The 21,204-nt window shown below is 44.9% G+C and overlaps 1 protein-coding gene across 1 annotated transcript in view; it reads right to left on the minus strand.

The window, feature by feature from the left end:
* Positions 1-21,204, minus strand: part of LOXHD1 (lipoxygenase homology PLAT domains 1) — a 141,222-nt gene that overhangs the window by 85,044 nt on the left and 34,974 nt on the right. Inside the window, exons 6-14 of the mRNA XM_067316464.1 lie at positions 18,768-18,866; positions 17,096-17,244; positions 14,422-14,545; positions 12,367-12,617; positions 11,260-11,395; positions 8,087-8,247; positions 6,853-6,939; positions 3,150-3,285; positions 1,548-1,702 (exon numbers count right to left, since the gene is read on the minus strand). Coding sequence (XP_067172565.1) covers positions 1,548-1,702; positions 3,150-3,285; positions 6,853-6,939; positions 8,087-8,247; positions 11,260-11,395; positions 12,367-12,617; positions 14,422-14,545; positions 17,096-17,244; positions 18,768-18,866 — 1,298 coding nt within the window. The remainder of the gene's footprint in view (positions 1-1,547; positions 1,703-3,149; positions 3,286-6,852; positions 6,940-8,086; positions 8,248-11,259; positions 11,396-12,366; positions 12,618-14,421; positions 14,546-17,095; positions 17,245-18,767; positions 18,867-21,204) is intronic.

Raw genomic sequence — 21,204 nt, forward strand, 5'->3', positions numbered from 1 at the left:
TTGTCAGAATCAATCCTTTGACTGCTTCCAATTCACTCACCAGCTTTCAGCTCTTCATGCCAAAAGAACAGTTATTCATTAACAGATCCCATTTTGGTTTCCATCGTCTGGATGCAATTACTCACATGAATTGATTTCCAAAATTATTTTTCCTATTTTCCTTTGTTTACTTCATGCAAGTTACCCTATAACTCATTTTCAAAAGTGAAAATAAAATAGTGATCATCTGTGTTTAAAATACTTCTGTTTCCTGTGAACCAAACATCTTTTTTTGGAACTTCACAGAAACAGTCTTCAACATGACTCGCTTTGCTACCATCCTGACAAAACAAGAATTCCCCAAACGACAAATGTGATCCTTTAGAGTTTGGACCTACTTTTTAGATCCAGGTTTATCAAAATCTATAGTGTAAATGCAACGGGCAAAAATTTCAGGCTTGCACTGTCCCCGCCTGCAAACCTTTACATCATTTCCAATCAGAATGAACTTCTCACTGTGTAAATGCCATGCGTTTCCATAGACACACGTCTTACGAGCAAAAGAAAAACTTAATGAAAGTTCTTCTAAAGACTAAAAAATCTCAGTGATTTCAGTGTAGAACTGGAACTTCTAGACACTCAAAGGAAAATCCAAAGTGTTAATGCATATTTCACAAGCCTAAATTCAATGGTCAGTGTTGAAAACGTGGCCTCCTCTTATCCTCATTTTCTTTCCATTCAAAATTTTCAATCAAATCATAACACAAAAGATAGACAATTTGCAGAGCTCTATGATCAGATTCTCAAACTCTCCTTTAGGAGATACTGACTAGACTTTATTAGTTTAAGTTGGACCCTAGAGATCCAAAATGTGCATCATAATTGAATATATATAAAGTAGGCTGACCCCATGGATCAGATCAGCACACGATTTGCTTGTTAATGCAGCAAGGGCGTTAGCTACAGTTTGACCTCTTCATTATCTCCTGCTTTCCATGAAGAGACTCAGCCTCCATTTCAGGCCTTTTCCATCCCACTCATTTGGGACACAAGCATACAAAAACATGTTGAAAAACAGATTGCGAACAAGACATGAAAATTGAGTGCGGCACTGTGGAGGGGAGAGCGAAGGAAATTTAAAAAGGAAACATGTTGAGCTTCTGCTTTGTGCATTAAATACGACAACTTTTCCCTCCTTTGCCATAAAAACCAAAATTTTCCACTGTCAGATGGAGGAGGAAAGGCTCCCACTTGTTCTTGGAAGATGGACGGATTTCCTGGAATCCTTCCCCAATCTGAAGTCACAATTTCAGCAGTTGATACTTAGCTGGGGAGGAAACCAGCGGACTCTTTTACGAATCTACTATGGCCAAGCAAGGGCACGCTGTGCCTGGCCTCCAGCTGCAACCAGCTAAGACACCTTACGTGTACAATTTACGTCTCCCTGTTCCCCGAGGCCAAACCAGCAGACAAATCAGCCAAGCTTGCAAACGCGTATTTCAGAAAAATCTGCAAACCGTCGCACGCTTTAATTGGTACGTTCCAGCCCGTTCGGCGCGTGAACTTACGTTGCCTTTTTCGAATTTATTAACGGTGTTGATGCAGTTGTACAGCACCCGCTCACCGGTGTCTCCCTGGTCGCCAATGAGGCAGATGAAGACGTTGGCGTCCGTGCCGCTCCCGCTCACCGTCCCAGTGCAGACTGTCACTCGGTATTTTATCACTGTGAAGACAGAAATTTATTAATTTTGGCAACACAATTAATTGTCGTTTACATTTACTGCATTTTCCACCGACTCGCAATTAATTTCAGGTTCACTTTCTGTTGGCAATTCTGCCAATGTATTGACTTCTGTATTTCACATTATCACTAGTAAAAGGAAAAACAAAATTGCAAGGCCTGAAATGTTAATAATAAGATAAAATCCCTCCAAGCAACCACACAGAAACACCCTCCCCTTTGTGTAAAACCCGCAGAGTCATCTTTCCACCACATTTCCAAGGAAGGAGTGGCTGATGTCCACAAAGCGTGCAGGAAGGAGGCCTGGCACAAACCATGACTCGGGGCGTTCTGCAGGTTAAACCACAACTGCATTTGCCTCTCCTCAAGGCAAGGCGAGAAGCTAGGATCCAGCCTCCCCAACCCTCTTGCAAGCCCGACACTTGGGTGCTGCTTCTTGCCTCCACTCAGCACAATTGCTCCTTATGGGGAAGTGCCTGCATTCGAACTCGAGCAACCCTCTCCACAACTGATTAAAAATACATTTCAAAAACAAGTTTATTTACATTTTAATAAGATCTGCAATTACAATTACTCTTCCTCTTCTGCAGAACAGCTCAGCTGCATGCAGATCACTGAGTTTATAGGAAATTTCAGAAAACAGGAGACTCGTGGTCTGCAGAGCGTGGAGCCCCATCTCTGAAAGCAGTCAGCATTGGACACATCCGTGGAAGTAAAAGAAACCCCAATGGCTGTCTTGGGCTATTCTGCTCTCCAAAATTCTCCCTCCAAGTATGTTTAATTCTTGTGGTACAAGGTCAAGATGGAAAGACGGACTTCAGAAAGCCAATGGGAAGCTCTGTGGCTTTCCTTAATTAACCCTCCAGTTTGGGTTTAGTTAACGGAAAAATGTGTCTGATTGCTTACAGGTAATGAAAGGTCTCTATGCCCTTGCACACATTGCTCTGTGCAACCATATATATCTTTATACATATAGCTGCGTAAAGGCACATGTAATTAAACAAAACTTCTAAGTGCAAAAATTGTTAAATTTTAAGCTGCATTTCAGCTAAGCATGCTTTTCATGAGCATTCATTCGAGCCTGGCATTCCACTTTTTAAGGGAGACGAGAAAAAATACAAGTTGGAAAAAAGCCCACGAGTTGAAAAAAAAAAAAAGAAGTTGAAAAAAAGTATGCCACTGAAAACAATTGTGCTACGGCCAGATCTCTCCCATCTCCCGCCACAAAGAAATCTGCACAGAATACGCGTCTGGGATTTCTGATGCTTCCTGCAGCTAATGATGCACACAGAAAATACTGCAGAGAGAAGGTGCCAGAAAGGGAAGCTAATTGAATTGCAGGGGTCTTGCCCGTGCATCACTGGCACAAAGAAGATTTCTTCCCGCTCCAGGCCTTAGCGAGCCCCCGTACGGAGCCCGCGGCTCTCACCTGGCATGACTTCAGTCACTAGAGACCCCTCCGCAGGGAGCTCCCGCACGATCTCGTTGTCGTCTTCATTTATATCCAGCCAGCGGCCGCAGTTGAAGGAGTATTTTTCTTTTGTCACCGTTTTCAGCAGAGTTACCTTTGTTAAACCAAAACACCGCGTGAGTTCAGAGGCTTAGAGACGAAAAGCAACAAGTTCCTGACACCTTTTTGTTTTTTTTTTTGGCCCGGGAAGCCAGAGTAGGTCACAGCAAAGAAATAGCGCACATGAATAAGGAGGAGGTCTTTGAGACTCGCACGCCGCGGCGCGCCTGAACGCCTTGCAGAGCGAGGCCGCCGGGTACCGACGAAAGGCTGTCATATCTGACGCCTTTTCCTTCCTTCTTTCTCCGCAGGCGGATCTCGTGGGCCGACCGCTCCCGCATGTTGTGAAAGTTTTGATCGATACCGTGGCTCTCAGTAACTGCTCACCACGTGCCACACTGTTCCCAGACAAAACACAGATAATCTGCGTCCTCAGGTGAAGATGGGACGCCACAGAGCAGGCAGGGCACGCTGGGAAGCGCAGAGGAGCAAGCGCATTTCTTTTTAAAGCATAGTTGTCATGATAACTTGGTTTATCACAGAAGAGAATGAACTTTGCAGAGAGGAACCTTCTACCTTTCAAGCAGGCCACGATGACCGATGCATTTACCACTGCCACGCAGGGTCACTAACATTTACCCTATCCAAAGTGAAAGACAAAAACAATACAAAAATCTTATGTAAAATGCAGTTTTCTGGCTTCTTTGCAACATTATGGTCCTGTCCCTCTAGCACTGCTTGTTTCCACCGACAAGTCAGGACCTTGGTTCTAGTCTTCAGCCATCAGGCTGAGCAGCAGGATGGAAACATCAGCTCAGTATTGAGTGGAGGTAAAAAAAGAAAAAAAATAGGGAGATTATTAGGAAAGAAACAGACATCAGGACAGAAACCATCATTATTCTACTGTATAAAGCTACAGTTAGAGCACATCTTGGATAGCAAGTGCAATTTGGGTGCCCTCTTCTCAAAAAAGTGCATAGCAAATTTAGGAAAACACTCTGAAAATGGCAACAAGGGTGATCAAAGATCTGGAGTAGCTTCTGTATGAGTAATAAGTTGGGACTCTGCAGATGGCTGGAGGAGCAGGGGAAGGGAGGATATGATGAAGGTCTACAAAATCACAGTTGGTATGGAGAAGGCGGAGGAGGTCAACCATTCACTCCCTCTTCTGGTACAACGCTCTCTCTTCTGGTACAAGAAATAGAGGGCATCAAACGATGCTTGTAGAGCAAAAGTTCAAAACAAACAAAAGGAGATAATCAGACTGTGAACTCCTTGCCAAAAGCTGTTATGGTTGCTAAAAGTTTTAAAATTCAAAGGAAGACTGGAACTTTTGAGCAAGTAAATCGAAAATAAATAAACCTACTAAATTCATGTTATTTAGTAGGTCTGATAGGAATTAAGTGCCTGAGCTGGAAATAATTTCATGCTGGAACAATATTAGGGGGAAGTATCAAAAATGCTTGTCCTTTTCTTATTGTTCTCTAATCACCCACTTTTAGGTCTCATAGGAGAGAAGACGTTGAGCTAGGCAGCCCTTCGGTCTGACAAGTAATGGCTGTTCTTACATTCTTGTAGTAGAAAATGGACCCTTATCCAGATATGAAGTAAGCTCAGCATGAAATGTGTAAGGAATGGAACAAAGCGTTCTTAAGGCTTCATCCGGAGTTCCTGGATGCTAAAACAGATGCATGAGTGATGGATTAATGTGCATGTGAGCCTGATGCACCTAAAAAGTGTCGGACTTGCTGTACACAGGCAGGTTGCCTTCATGCATCATGGCCACGTTCAGTCAGGCAGTTTGGTCCAAACTGAATCCCTGTGGGCAGATCACTCCTGTCTGAACCCAGTTTCCATGAGGGAAAAGAAGATAACCCCAGGGAAATGTATTGAAGGACAAGGAATTCTTGGTCACCGTTTGTGAACAAACTAATAAAGATGACTGTGGTGGTCCAAAGTCTGACCGGCACTTTCTCTTTGCTAACGACCACAGCCAAAAAAGTCTTTAAACCCTCTCCTGCAGTGTGGTGAATGCAGCAATACTTGATGCCCTCTCCCCACTGGAGAGGTGTTGAGTTGCATTTGCCTTCGCAGCTCCGTGACAATGCAGGAGAACAGAGTCTGTCAAAGCACATTAGAGACACAGGAGAAAAATCTCTAAGTGGTAAATTGTGATTTATCATCACAGTTATTTATGGCTGCAGAAAAAAGTGAATGTTTTCTTAAGTGCCGAGAAAGTCCTCAAGACTGGCAGAAGGAATACGGGTGAAGCTCGGAGATGAACTACCTGCCTTCCAGACCCAGGCAAGGGCTGACAGCATAGTAATCATTGCAGGTGGAACAAAGGAAATATGAATGAAGATTAAGAAGATCACCTTATATATCTCCCAGGCAGCACATTGGGGCTCCCTCCTGCACAGCCTCCGCTGGTTCCTCCAGTCTGCACGAGTCCAACTCCAGCAACGGAGCTGTCAGCCCGTCAGGACAGGCTACACTGCACTGTATCATAGGTGCCCTCCTTCAGCAGTTTTTCTTCTCATTATTTATGACCAGCCTAAATAGGCCAGGACAGGACTTGTTTGCCTCTCTTGCTCTGTACAGTAGTGGTCTCTGAGAGCAAGAAGGTTTCTGAGGGGCAGAGAGAAGTGTGTGTGTGGTGGGGGGAGGGGGATGAGAGCAGCGGGACATCAAGAGGATAAGGGAATGTGCTTTTTAGCACCAATCCGGGCTGCAGGAAGCTGCCATTTCACATTGCTCTCCTTTCCCACATGTTCCAACACAAACGCGAGCATCACATTTGCCACTAATTACAGCCTTATTCTTGGCAACCCCAAGTGCTACAGGACGGGGTGACTTGTTGCTACCCCTCTCCTCGTGCCTGCCACCTCCTCCCTGCCTAGCTGAACCTAAAACCTAGGTCTCACATCACAAAGACCAGTTCAGCTCCTAGCTTGCCTAGTACAGCAAGAACTGCGTGTGAAGCCCCAGGTTTCTGGGGCTGGTGAAAGCAAGAAAAGGAGCTAGGATCTGCTGTTGCTAGTTGGGAGGATTTACATCCTGTACACCCACCTGCCTGCAGCAGCCTTCACTGCTTTCACACATTTTTCCAAAGTCCTAGCACAAGGGCTAAGACCCTGGTGGAAGAGAACTGCTAGGGCTCAGCATAGGGACAGCCCTCTAAGCCAAGAGCTTTGTTGGAAGAGTGTCAGTCAGTGCTGGGAAATGCTCTCTACCTCCCTTCATCAGGGCCTGAAACTACAGGTGTGGCTCCATAAAGGAGACAACCTCCACTTCTGCACAGCATGCATAAGAGGTGCTGTCCACCAGACTGAACTGGCAGGGATGGGTAGGAGAAGGAATTTCCTCCAAAAAGCATGCAATGAATTCTTCTCTCTCCACACCTTTTTGCAGAGGCTACAGTGTCTCCTCCTTCATGCCCCATGCTCACATGGGATCTCCACTTCCGCTCTTCACTCAGCACAGTCTGTGAATGGAGGCACCTTTGACCACTGCATGTCAAACTCAGCTGCCAGCTGGCAAAGGCAGTGATGCATGACTGACAATGTACGCTTTTGTGATCGGTGTGACTTTTCAGGCTTAGCTTTCCTTGACGTCCTCTCACCTTATTCAGATGCCAGCCTGCAAAGGGGTTCCTCTTCTCATGCCATATCCGAAGCTTATAAAACGTGCCGAGATCAGGGAGTTCGATCTACAGAGGAAAAAAAAGAGCATTACCCATTTCTGTAGATCAGCAAAGCATGTACACAAAGCATGCCACAAAACTTCTTTTAAGAGCCAAGTCAGAGAGGAGTAAAAAACTAAAGTTCTTAAAAAGTACTAAACCCTAGTCTGCAAAGATAGCTTGATGCCTCTCTTTTCATGAGAGGACAACATATGGGCTGAATCCAGACACCCTTGATCATGAGAGCTCCTTGAAACTGTTCTTCCAAATAACAACTAAAGGCTCATGTCAAGCTCCAGCTTTTTCTCAGACAGGACCTGCAAAACACAGCCACACTTTTTCCAGAAAATGGTTATGGATTCTGATGCAAAAGGGGTGAATGTTTTAACTACAGCCATGAATTAAAATCCTTTGCTTCTCAACTTTTCTCTGACCAGTCCCTAGTTAACTTTTAGGAACATACTTGAGAATGGGGAAAGGGAAGTTGAGAACACAAGATGACCCTCCCCAGCCTTCAAACACAGCATGCTGCTTAAGCTCAGAGGCTCATGTCCAGGGAGGGTGAAGACCTGATCACTCAGGACAGGAAACACCTCTGTAAATAGCTAATGCTCACTGAGACACTGGGGTTGGGGTGGGGGTGGGAGGGGAAGAGGTAAAGTATTACCTTACTCCAAAATTCCCAAAGACCATGACATCTAAGAAGCAGTCCCACAGGGAATGCGGCTGCCTGCTTCTTTCCAAGGTTGCAGTGTTGCTCCTTGTGGTCTCAGAAAACACTCTTGGCAGGCAGTATTAAGCCCATTTCTCCTTTAAAATGGTCTAAGTGGGTGCAGCAGGTCTCTGATGGGGATGGAGCTGTGCCTGAGGGTAAAGGCTATCTACTTCAGGAGGAGATGAAGTACTTAATGCCACCCTGACTTGAGGTCATTGCCACCTGAGCACCCTGGAATATCAGCCTAAGCCCTGTTTGGAGAAGGCAGGACAGACCTTCAGGTTGGGAAATCATTTGCATCACCACCAAACTGAATGACTTCTCCTCTACTTAAGAAGGCTCTATTGAGATCTCATGCTGATATAAAGATCTCATGCTGTTGGCTTTCCATACAGGGCTAAAGCTCATGTCTTGAAAAACCATACTATGCCAAATTGACCACTCACACAAGATCCATACCATGAACTTGTCAGTCTGTCCAGTTTCAAAGTTGTCTGAATTGTTGTCCAGCTTCATTTCATCTGACTTTCCCTTGTCTCCATAAACCTGGAAAAAGATGGTGGCATCTGTCCCTGCATTCTTAATGTCACTTGTCCAGATCCACAGTGACCAAGGATTTTCTACAAAAAAAGGTTCAAGGCATTTTGTTTAAAAGTTAATTTTTAAACATAATTAAAAACATTAAAAGCATTAAAAACATAATTCTCATCATTTCCCTTGGATGGTAGAGAGGGCTGGATGAAAGAAAATGCGGACATTTTATCCTTTTCTGCACAAACATCATCAGCTGCTACATGACGTACTGGAATGAGGGTGCCTGAAAATATAATAATAATGTGTCTCTCTTTAAAATAAAATGAGAAAACACATAAATCATCACTTCTTAGGTGAATCACATTATTATATGTCATACATTAGTAACAGGGTAATCTAGGGAATTGCTCCATCTCTATAGTTTCAGTATACTTCTCCAACACCCATAATTCTAGCTTCAAAGACCATTTTTAATGCAGGGAAATAGTGTAATCTTTCTTTTTGTCAATGGGAAAGACACTCCAAGTACCTGATACTGTGCAATACAGCTCCAGGTAGCTCCCAAAACTTGCTCTAGATGAGCTGCTTCTACAACAAGCAGCAATATGGATGCAAGCACATATCACTTCACCCTGAGCTAACGAGCCTTCCTGATCTATCAGGCCAATTAGTCCAAATATGCTTCTTGCAGGACAGGTACTATGCTCAGGTAACCCTTGCTTGGATCCAGTTCAGGTATCTCTCCCCATGTTGCATTATGTGGGACAAACACGCTCAGAGGGAGGTGAAGGTGTTTTTCAAAAGTGTTTATATGATTTAAATGCCTAAATCCCACCCAATTTCAATTAGCGCTTGTGTTACTCCAAGTGAAGTGCTCAAAGTCTGCAGCAAAGCTACAAGCTGAATTTGCCTTTAAGTCCTCACCCAGCATTTTAACTATAAGAGGAGCCCGCATGAAGCAAATTCACATTGGTTTACATATAAGGGAATGGTTGCATATGTAAAGGTGACATTATTTCCTTTACAGAGCCCCTCATCTGCATTCTCACTTTATTTATAATAATCTGTTTCACTTCTGCAGGCCTTGCAGCACCTACAGGAGAGGAAACAAGTTTCTTTCCTGATTCAGACATCGGCTGAATTATTAACAAATTCTAATGAAAGAATTGCTAACCCTTTTGGTATGCCTGAGCCCACATGAGCGCAGCTTGACCTTCAGAGCCCAGAATGGAATATAAAAATACGATGACGTGCATATAAATTAGCTTTTTACTGATTTGCTCAGTATGTAATTATAAAAGGGAGGGGACTGAGCTACCCAAAAAGTGAGGGGGGAAAGGAAACTCTTCTTCAGAAAAAGTTTCTCCCCTATTTATATAGTATTCAAAATGTTCATGAACACTGTCTTCTGAAAAGCACCAAGGAGCTTCATTCGAGCAGAAATGGAGCTGAGGCAAATTTGCTCCTGGCATGTGATATAGTGGCCAGGGAAAAGAGCAAAGCCAAACTGGACACCAGAGACTTCTTTCATCTTTCCTGCTTGGCCTCCCTGACCTCTGCTGCTGAAGGGAAGGAGAAGAGGAACGATGCATGTATAGGGAGGAGGAGAGGGAACCTTATATCAGGAGTATATGCCGACAGAGGGCTGGCAGGGAGAAACCACACCAGGAGAAACCTGGGTGAGCTAGGTCTGCAGCTGCTAGGGGAGACCAGGCATTCCCCAAGCACCCATCATCATCCTCACAGGGCTGGGTGGACAAATCCCCCCGTGTCTCACCCAAACTCCCCTTCACATCAAGCGATCTGGGCAGTTCGGAAATTCTCCGAGCCAAAGCAATTCTCCCCCAGGGTACAAACGCCAAGGAGAGTGAGACCTGACACAAGGGTTCCTAGGATAACATGCAAGATAAGGAGAGGGGGGGGAAAACGAGGCTGAGAATAAAAACAAGCTACATGTCGAGCTACAGCTCGCTGGGGGAACAGCTTGCAAACGCTGTGCAGGGAGCTGTTTCACCATGGATACCCAAAGTGAGGTTGAACCGAGCTTTGATCGACTCACAGAAAAGGACGGTCCTGCATGCACAGAGCGATAGGCGAGATGACATAATAGGTCCTTTCTAACTCCAAGTCTTACGCTTCTCTAAACTGGCAGCTAAAGGTCACAGATTTCTCAAGGCTAATGCTCTCCGTCTATCTCCTGCACTGCGGCAGCAGGGGAATTAGCCTGTCAATAACAATCAGAGCTGATAATAGAGGGTTAAAGGTTGCAGATGCTTTAGTTAAATGGACCGAGGCAGAGACGTAATGTGGTTATAACACTGACTAACATTTAGATAAAGCTTATTTAAATGAACTGCTGCTTAAGCAGGAGCCCACCCGAAGCATTCTGATTAAACTGCATCTATTATCCTAATTAAAACATTCTGCTTACACACACACACTAACACGGACAAGACAGCAGCGATCCATCGCTTGGTGCAAATGCTGCCAGCAAGGCTCGTGTGAATGAACCGTGCTGATGCACTGCCCTGCACGGCACCGAGCAGCACCTCCGAACGAATGCATGCGCTTCCCTCTAAAGAAAAGGCTTCAAATGCAGTGCTCGCTCACCTTGGGAGGCACGTTTGGCAGCTGGACAGGACTAATACCTTGTTTTCTCTCTAAGGCCCAGAGTAAAAAAAATTAAAGTTAGTGGGAAGAGTTTGTTTTTTCTTCCTGTTTTCCCCCAGATCTGTCTTTTTAATATATTTAGGTTTAGTTTCCCTTGGGACCAAGCAGGTTTTAATGCTATAGTGAGAAGAAACCTCCTGGCTTGTCTGCAAAGGTGAGGACGTAGCAGTCGTAAGCCTAGCAAACCTCAGAAGGCTGCTAGACCCCATTTCCTTCCCATTAGGAAATGGGCGCAGTTCTTCAAAATACTTTAAAGGTTTCATTTTTTATTCAACTTTCCAAACCAGGACGTTCAAAGATGAAACTCAAGCAGGACCTGATTCTCTTCAGCGAATTCGCTTCATCTACCCATGTTACGTTGTGTGGGTGGCACGCAGGGCACTGCCATGGAGTGGGGTCACAGGAGGCTATTGCATGCTTGTACGTACTTTTTAGTCTTTTCTGGCGTAGGGAGACCATTTCATAGAGCTCCCGCTCTATGAGGCCATCTCCTTCATCTTCATCCAGCCATTTCCCACACGGGAAGGTTTGCTCAATACCAGTAAACGGGCAGTAAACCACCACCTAGAGAAAGAAACCAGAGAGGTGAATTTGAATATTCTGTCACTGGCAGCCCACAGGACCCTGATCCTGACATCTTAAGCAACTGAAGCAATGACAGAGTGGGGGATATTGGTCCTGCTCTCAGAGCCAGGTTCCCTGAACAAGTCTGCATGAACAAGCCCAGGTTGTCGCATGGTTCCCCATTAGGAGTATGTTCAGGACCCTCCTGTCTTGTTATTCCCACTCCTCCAGAGCACACCAAAACAGGTCTACCAAGAAGTGGCAAAACACCACCAGGGGAAGGCAACGAGAACAGGCAGTGCGGTCGCAGGAGTTCACGTTGTGCCAGTGCACAACACACGCCCTGCGCCACACTGCAGTGTTTTGTGGGGAACACAAGGTACAGAAAACCTCCAGATGCATCCTAAGCCAGCTTTGCTTTCCAAGAAAACTGCATGCCCTCCCAACTTCAGAGTGTAATAGCAGGCATGAGTCTGCCAGAGGGGTAGGCAGCTGCCGCACTTTCCTCCCTCCTCTTGGCCCTGCTGGCGCTGCACACAACCCCACGCTGCTCCACCGCCTCCCAGGGACAGCTGTGGTCAGCCACTTTTTTCCTGGCAGCATCTAAAAAACTTCAGGAACATCTGAGTATAGACGATAACTTTGAAATGCTCAGTGCGATCCAAGCCCATGTTTCTGTCTGGCCCTCTGGGCAAACATCTGAAGGTGCTTTTGGCGCTGAGCAGAAAATAATACCTATCTTTGTGACTGCAAAGGGCAATCAACTCAATTAGTGAGTGATTGATTTACGTGTTTAATGTGCCTTCGAGGCAATCACTACTACCATGCATTATGTATAACACTGACTTGCTAAACTGGGGATATTGTCATCCAAATAAAGGCAGAATTTTTAAACTTATTTGGTTGCTGGGGTCAGGTTGTGAATAGGAAACAACCTGACAGCTGCCTACAGACCAACAACCTAGTCTCACCTTTTCACAATACCAGCCAGAACTGACACCGCAGTTATCATGCCCAATGGTGACTCTGCTGAGAGGGCTGAGAAGAGCTGCTATCTCCACGTTAAAGAGATCTGTCCTGGCGCGCTCAAATTCACCTCCTTCCAAGAAAATCTTCCCACTGTTCTTTGAACCTTTGGAGCCGTGAAGGATTACGTGGATCTTGGAGTTTGTGCCAGCCCCTCTGATATCTCCTGTCACTACAGCAACGTTGTACACAATACCTGAAGGAATCAGGAGTTCAGTCAGGAGGAAAAAAGTCTGAAAGTCACAATTCTTGATTGGTTTTACATTGGGTTGTACTGATTTCCCACGGGTCTTTTTTAGTTTTCAACTTGGACACAGTGCAAAACTTTTTGTTTTCATTCCACACATACATCTGAGAAACACATAGCTGATTTCATACTGTCCAAGAGAAACAGGTTCATGGTCACAAACTTGCTATCGCATGGCTCACTGGAAGAAAGCCTGAGACTGTAGCTGTGGTGTTTTGACGTCCTTACTGTAGTGATAATTTGCTGAAAGCATGCAAAAAGTTGAACTGGCAGCTAAGTTGCTTGATTTTCAGAGGTACCAGAAGTGTCAAAGGATGCTGAGAGGACAGGGGTGTTGCTCTCAGCAGCTGGGGCAAGATGTGTAACACCACCACGCTCTGGGAACGCAGGGTTGGCAGCCTCTAACGCTGCAGAAGCCAGCAGGACCCGCACTGCCACTGTGCAACTTTAAAGATCTCAGCAAAGCAAGCTCTGGGAGAGGCAATGTCCTTTTTTAGCCCCAAATGGAAGAGAAATGTTTTCTGAAACAGAATTTATATGTACAAAAAACCCTCTGTTTTTTCCAGCTCTATCTGTTGGTCTAAGAAAGGTATGACCTCTTCCTACATGCCTTGCTTCCCAGAGGGCTCACTGACAGGCAAATCTTAGGCCTGTGTTATGGTATTGAATAAGGAGACACTTCTGTAACCATAACAGTGTTTTAGGGAGCATGTCTATACCGTGAAGGCCCAAGCTAAGTCCTGCTGTAGCCTAAACCACTCATAACTCTCATAGGGACCTTGGAAAAAGTAGGAATATCAGAACTCACTGTCTTATAAACAATCCTGTCTTTCTTTAAAGTTTTCATCAAAAACTGCATTCAGGCACATTTTACTGTGCAGATGGAATATCTTCAACAGAACTTAGGAGAGCAGAAAAAATGCACATTGACAAATGCAAAACAACAAGGAAAGTTTTTAGTAAGGGAGCTGCAATCTTTTAGTTAGAAGATTTCTTTCCCCTATCTTTCTGTTTTTCACAACATGCATCATGTAATCAGGTTTCCACACCCAGGCCACTTTCCAGTGCACACGCAGGCAGGCATATGAAGACTGCAGATGTTATAGACCTTGAAATGAAGTAAAGAGCACCTGTTAAATGCATAGTCACAGTGTTTACCTTTCTGTTAATGAATAAATACAGGCAAAACACTATCCAAATCATCTTCTGCCTAGTGGTAATTTGTTTTACTGACTTTATATCCAGGTTTCCCTTAACAGAGACATAACATTTGTCTGCCTCTGCTCTAATCAGGTTGGATAATCAAAAAGCCGGTTTTAGGGCTTGGCACTGCCTCTCTTGTTTTGTAAAAGGATCCATCATTCCCCAGCCCATAACCTGAAGCCTAATATGGATTATTGTGTGGCACCTTTGAGACTTTGGGAATGGCAATCCACTTTCTGAAGGCTGGCGAGTGACCTGCTGAAGTACGTGCTGGATCTTTCACCCTTTGCCCATGAGCCCCTTATCCAGGTGCATCAGGTCACAAATCAGCAGGAATGCTCTGCACAGCTTTGCCAGTGAGATGTGGAAGTGGGAAATGCAGTGACAGTTGAGGGACCCTTGCATGAAACTGCCTGTCACCAACAGCTGGTCCACTCTAGGTCTCCCTGAGGCCAGGACATTTAACCTTCTAAGGAAGACATGGCTAGAAACATCAATTAGGCCTTTGCACCTTTGCATTTCCCACCATGGATTCAGCCCATGACTTTACCTGTGGCTTCAGTGCCTCCTACAAGAATATCCCTCTGGATTTTTCCGTCATCCTCATCTAAAGCAAACCAGCGTCCAACTGGGAACTGGTACACACATTTGTTGCCGATATCTTCAATGATCACCTAAGAGAAAAGAAACAGCTCTTTGCAAAATATGTGCAGAAAAAGCAAAGGTGTTGCAGGAGGAGGTGAGAGAAGAGCAGAAGCTTATGTATATTGACCATTTCACCTGATATTTAATATTCAAGCACATCCCTCTCCGCTCCCTAATTAGAACTGATAGAATTTCAGACAATCAGCTAGTAAAAAATGGTGGGTTTTTTCTTTTCTTTTCTTTTCTTTTTTTTCTCTAGTGAACTCAATCTGCATCTCTCACAGTGTACGAGACCAAATGTTTCTGCTACCAAGACCAGCTGGCTGGCCTGTCTTCGTTCTCTCTCGAGCCAGTTTGCTGGCTACTCCTCTCCGTTCAACTGAACGGCAGCTCTTCGTTCTGCTCTGGGAACAGCCTGTCTTCATTCTCACTCGGTTTTAGGGCCATGTTATGAAACAGTATCAATGAATTTTAGGACAAATCAAGACCACTGGATCAGCTTGTGTGAGCTAGTAATATCTGCTAATTCCACTCAGTTCCCAGTCTGGAATCACATGCAAAGACAGCCATGAAACCTTGTGTAGGGATAGTTTCTAATTTAGAAGGACTAGGCTCTTGGCCCTACTCTAGAGAGATGTTCTACTGAAAAAAGCCAGGGAACATCTTCTCTTGTAACACCAGATTAGGCTAGTGTTACCCACTTGGATTTCCTTCCACCTCCTGTTGAAGCATTTGTTACCACCATACATCTGTGTTCCTGAAGCTTTCTGTAGAATGACTGCAGTATTTTAGACAAGCAGTGCAGAGTCCCAGAGATCTTCAGCCAGAAATGAAGAACTTGAAACCTCTGCTTGCCTCTATGGCTCAGAGAATGAAAATTCACTATTGGGGTAGAATGTCATTGCCACATTTCTCTACCTTCAGAGCTAACAGGTAGAATCTGAAACCTATCCTTCGTGAAATATTTGTGAAACCATTCTTTGGGAACCTGAAGTTCCCAACCTGCCACTCATCTCACACTGTACTATCACCTGTAGCATTACAGAGTCTCATTGCACCTCTGCGGACACGGACCACGGTGTCTGCCAGGGTCGGGACTGTCAGCATGAGAGGGCAGTGCTGTGCTGGAGTGTTAAAGACTAAACTAAATGAGGTTTAGGAGCAATATCAACACTCAGATTCCCCTCTACCAGCTGATCCACTTTGCATTCGTGTTATTGTCTTTATTCATATATTTAGGGGTAGAAAACCAGCTCTGAGTATAAGCTACACTGAAGGCACAAGAAACATGAGAAGAACCTCTAGTGATGCTTAGCAAGTTCCTCCAGGAGTAACAACGCTGGAGTCCCCAGGTCCTGGAGCAAGTTAGAGAAAAACATCTGCCAATTGTTCAAAATAACTGGGCTATGGTTTAGCTGGTTCCTCCAAACTTTCAGCTGTACTTACAAGGCAAGAGTTGCCTTTTACTTAATCACAAACTTCTCTGGTTACTGTGGCAGAGCATAGGATTAATATTTTGGCTGCAACTAGTCACTGCTTTGGACTTTGGGACTAAAGTGACCTAATTAGCATCAAAATCATGTCGTTCAGACTTCATTTGTACTGTGAGAACAGGGTTCTTTTTCTGTGGGTTTTTTTTTCCCCCCTGCTTCCTACGGGAAGCCCAGCGGCTCTGTTCTTCATCTTTTGCATTTTTCATGGACAGTCAACATAATAACTTTTAGTGCAGCGCATGGGGTTGGTAGAAAAGCATGTGCTAATATTTGCATCTGTAATACATCAAACCATCCTGTTATCGAGGTTTTACAAATCTGGGGTCAGATCTTCAATGGATTACAACCAACTGTGTTAAATGACACCGACACAGGAAAGAAAATGAGATTAGAGGAAAGACTCATTGATTGCTCCTTTTACAATATTTTTCCAGCCATTTCACTAAAAGCTGCAATGCCTTCATGCCTTAAAGCAGGAGATTAAAATGTGGAGGAAAGTGGGCATGGAAGACAGGCGTCCCTGTGGCAGGGATATTTCTTTTGCTGTGCCAATGATAAATCACTTAAATTTGGCCAAGCTATAAGACTTTGCAAATTTCCAATGTGAACAAACTCGGTAGGTATTTCTTAGAGTCTGGTATCTTTGCTCTGTTGGTAGTGAGTTAAGCTGATAAAGTCACAAAGGCTTGGAGACCCCAGCTTTGAGAGTGACCCCTCATCTGTTACAGAAGCTGTGCAGCAACTGATGCAGGAGAAACAAGATTAAAGCAGATAAATTCAAGTCCTAAGAACTGGATTTTCTCGCTGCTGTAACATACCCTGAGATGATGGGCAATTTACTTAAGCCCGAATGTCCCTTATTTTCTAGCTACCCCATTTTAAACCAGTGCACAGAAGCAGTGGGCACACACTGGTAAAGGAAAGCTGCACTCCGGATACACAGAGCACGCTGTAGACCCAGCCATCCCCCTCTGTCAGCAGCCTTCTGGCAAACATCCCTACGTTTCTTGGCATCAGTCCACTGAGAGGGTAAAAAGTGAGACACTTTGATCCCAGAACACCCTTATTTCCTAAGGAATAACTAACCTTTGCAAGGAACCAGCCGGCAGAGCCACCCTTGTTATTATGACCTATGTTAATTTTCCTTAACCTTCCCAAATTCGGAGCATCAAGCGTGAACTTGTCCTCTGCTCCTTTCTCGAAGTTGTCTTTGTCATTGTCCAGTTTCCTCACACCTAAAAAGTAATAAAAGTAAAATAGCCAAGGAGGAAAGAAAAAGTCATTGGCGCGTGAATGTTTGTAAATAAAGAAATATTTATGAATGCCACCACTATGACTGGACCAAACACCTTCCAGGTACTGACTTTCTCCAACCAAGCTTCAAGGTAAATGCACAGGACTTTATATTCTAATAAAAAGGCACCTTTTCTCAAGCGCACAAAAGACCAGAATTTTCACGCTAATATCACAATTACTTACAGCCCTCAGAGTTTTCAAAAATATATATCCAGATGGCTCTTACATTTTTTCCTACCATCACATACTCCTTTTATTTTTAATGTCTTCAAAAATTTCTCAACTGTTTAAAAAGGGTTTGGCCACAAGCTGAAGATTTTGACATTTGAGGACACAGGATATTTTTATTTGGCTGTGTTATATGGGAAGAATTTATTGAAAAATTAGGATCCAGCCTGGGATATTGGCTTTTCCTGACCTCACAGGAGCTTGCCTTTATGAAAAGTATTAAAGTGCTGACCTCGATGCAACCAACACGGTTACAGTACGAGTGGGATCGAATCTGCCCAAGGCACCCTGCAGACTCGGTGCAGGGAAAGGCGGCAGAGGGCAATTCATCCCACCTCCCTCTGAAGGGGATGAATCATTTTTTAGAAATGTCGCTTCTCTATATTAATCTGACAAGGGACCTGGACAACCAGCATGGATTTAGACACCCACCTTCAGATGTCTCAAGTGAGATCAGATAAATCCCCTTGTAAAAGACTGTCGACTTAATTAAGGGTGAAACCCATCCACTAGGTTTTATAATCTGCTCAAGGACACTTGGCAGACATAATATCATTATTCCTTGAATTTGACATGAGAGAGTATTTGCTAGTTGGATCTCCAGGACTTTCCACCTGCTTCTTTCCATGGCAGAACCCAGAGATTTTGGTCTGGGCACATCTTTTACTACTATTCAATTAAAAAACGTCATTTAAAAAGATTAAATTCAAGTGCCTGGATCCCTGTTTTAATGTAATGTACACAAAAACAAAAAAAGCAGTAACTACCACTATTAAATTAAAGCCAGATGACATGAATGTTGGTTAGATTATCCTTCAAAATGGCCAGGCAGGCTCCGCCATAACCTGTGCCACACTGAAAGGACATCATCCCTCCTGCTTCGCAGAAAGGGTCTGACACTCAGCTCTCACTGCGTGCGCTATAAACAACACATCTGTATCAGATCCCTTAGTGGACTGGCACCTATCGCACCGGCTTATGCTTTTTCCTAGGATTTGTTTCCTGATGATGGGTGATCACAGACACGCTCACAGTCCAGCTACGACTGCTCCTCTGCAGACGCAGCTTGGGGGAACCGCGGATGTGAGAAACGCTAGAGCCGACACCACCATTTGTTGTGCCTTTCGCTCAGCCAAATTATTCTGCATTTGCCAGATTGCTGCTGTGTGTTGTTCAGATCACAGGCCTGCAGAGCAGGAAGAAATATTTTAGGAAACGATTTGCATTTGAATACCTGTGTCTCCTTTCTCACCGAAGATATTAATGAAGACATCTGCATCTGTTCCGCTGCCGCTAACATCACCAGTAAAAACTCGGACCACATATTTGTTTACTGCAAGGAGAGAGGCAGAAATCCCAGTACATTAATAACGCAAACTATGATTTGATACAAAACATAACAGTACAAATCAATTCGTGTTGTGCTCTACTGTCTTGGAAGCATGTCTGAACCACGTCTCCCGGATCGTGTACGCTGACCCCCATTCTCCTCAAGATGAATAAAATCCATAGACAGCTCTGACACTTTGGGTATTCACTGCCCAGAGCAAGGGGAACAGATCACTCAGCTCCTGGCCTTGATGCTGAAAGTTCAAATAGATGAGAGAAAGGTGCAAATTTTGATGTTGATACATAGCCATTGAATGAACCCAGACCTACACACCGGCCTTGCTTTTTTCAAAACATCTTTGAGTCACGCAGCCAGACATCTGCCCAGGTTCAGGCCTGGCCTCTCCAGGCTGAATGTTGTCCTAGAGGTATTTTTTGCATCTTAGGTGACGTTAAGTCTGGCTGGTGACAGCAAATGTTTTGAGGAAAGGTCAGCCACACTGCACAATCACAAAAATTTGAAGGGGCCAACCCTGTTACTCAGTCTAGTTAAAAATAATTAAATAAAAATCCAGTACTTTGCATTTTATGAAAAAGCAGGAATAAAGCCCACGTGCTGTGACGTTACAAGGCTACATGATGCGTGGCACTAAGGAATGCAAAAATCCCCCCGGTGGGCCGTACACACAACCATTTCACCTGCTCCACATCAGTGAGTTTGAGAGGTGGGTTCTTGGAGGAATCAGGACAGGACTAAGCTGGCTCCAAAGGACGGCAAGGGTGACCTCAGCTTCTTTTGAAATCTGAGTGGACAGTGAGGTGGATTGAGAACTGGCTGAATGGCAGAGCTCAGAGAGTTGTGATCAGTGGTACAGAGTCTAGTTGGAGGCCTGTAGCTAGCGGTGTCCCCCAGGGGTCAGTACTGGGTCCAGTCTTGTTCAACTTCTTCATCAATGACCTGGATGAAGGCACAGAGTGCACACTCAGCAAGTTTGCTGACGATACAAAACTGGGAGGAGTGGCCGATACGCCAGAGGGCTGTGCTGCCATTCAGAGAGACTTGGACAGGCTGGAGAGCTGGGCGGAGAGGAACCTCATGAAGTTCAACAAAGGCAAGTGCAGGGTCCTGCACCTGGGGAGGAATAACCCCATGCAGCAGTACAGGTTGGGGGTTGACCTGCTGGAAAGCAGCTCTGCTGAGAAGGACCTGGGAGTGCTGGTGGACACCAAGTTAAGTATGAGGCAGCAATGTGCCCTTGTGGCCAAGAAGGCCAATGGTATCCTGGGCTGCATCAGAAAGAGTGTTGCCAGCAGGTCGAGGGAAGTGATTCTCCCCCTCTACTCAGCCCTGGTGAGGCCACATCTGGAGTACTGCGTCCAGTTCTGGGCTCCCCAGTACAAGAGGGATGTGGCACTACTGGAGCAAGTCCAGCGAAGGGCCACAAAGATGATTAGGGGACTGGAGCATCTCTCTTATGAGGAAAGGCTGAGAGAGCTTGGCCTGTTTAGCTTGGAGAAGAGAAGGCTGAGAGGAGATCTTATCAATGTGTACAAGTATCTGAAGGGAGGGTGTCGAGAGGATGGGACCAGACTCTTTTCAGTGGTGCCGAGCGACAGGACGCGAGGCAATGGGCACAAACTGAAACACAAGAAGTTCCATCTGAACATGAGGAAAAACTTTTTCACTGTGAGGGTGACAGAGCACTGGAACAGGTTGCCCCGAGAGGTGGTGGAGTCTCCTTCTCTGGAGATATTCAAAAGCCGCCTGGATGCAATCCTGTGCAATGTGCTCTAGGTGACCCTGCTTGAGCAGGGGGGTTGGACTAGATGATCTCCAGAGGTCCCTTCCAACCTCAGTGATTCTGTGATTCTGTGATTCTGTGATTCAGTGAGAAATCTCCCATGGCCTTCAGCATGACTACATTTAGGGCAAACATGAACGACTTTCAAAGTCTACCCCTGAAGTCTATGTGCCTGGCTGTCTGACTACCTTGTTCCTTCAAGCAGACTCAACCCTGCACAGAGCCAGTCACAATGCTGGAGACGGACAGCTAAACACAAACCAAAAGCAGTAAAGAGAAATGCAAGATCTACCAATGAACCATACATGACTCCGCATATGCCCTCAATGAAGAATCTGCTATACCCTGTGTTACTGAGGCCTGGTTAGACGATGCAGCAAGCTCTGGGATACGTCACCTCTTCCCTTCTGACTCTTGGGCACACTGCGTGTGCAGAAAGGACAAGTGCACAGGCCACATCTCACTTATCTCCCCTGCAAAAATAAAATTCAAAGCATCTGCCGTAAGTAAGGCAATTTCATTGCAATGTTCATCTGATTG

This window comes from Apteryx mantelli, chromosome Z (genome assembly GCF_036417845.1).
Source record: "Apteryx mantelli isolate bAptMan1 chromosome Z, bAptMan1.hap1, whole genome shotgun sequence".
Lineage (NCBI taxonomy): Eukaryota > Metazoa > Chordata > Aves > Apterygiformes > Apterygidae > Apteryx > Apteryx mantelli.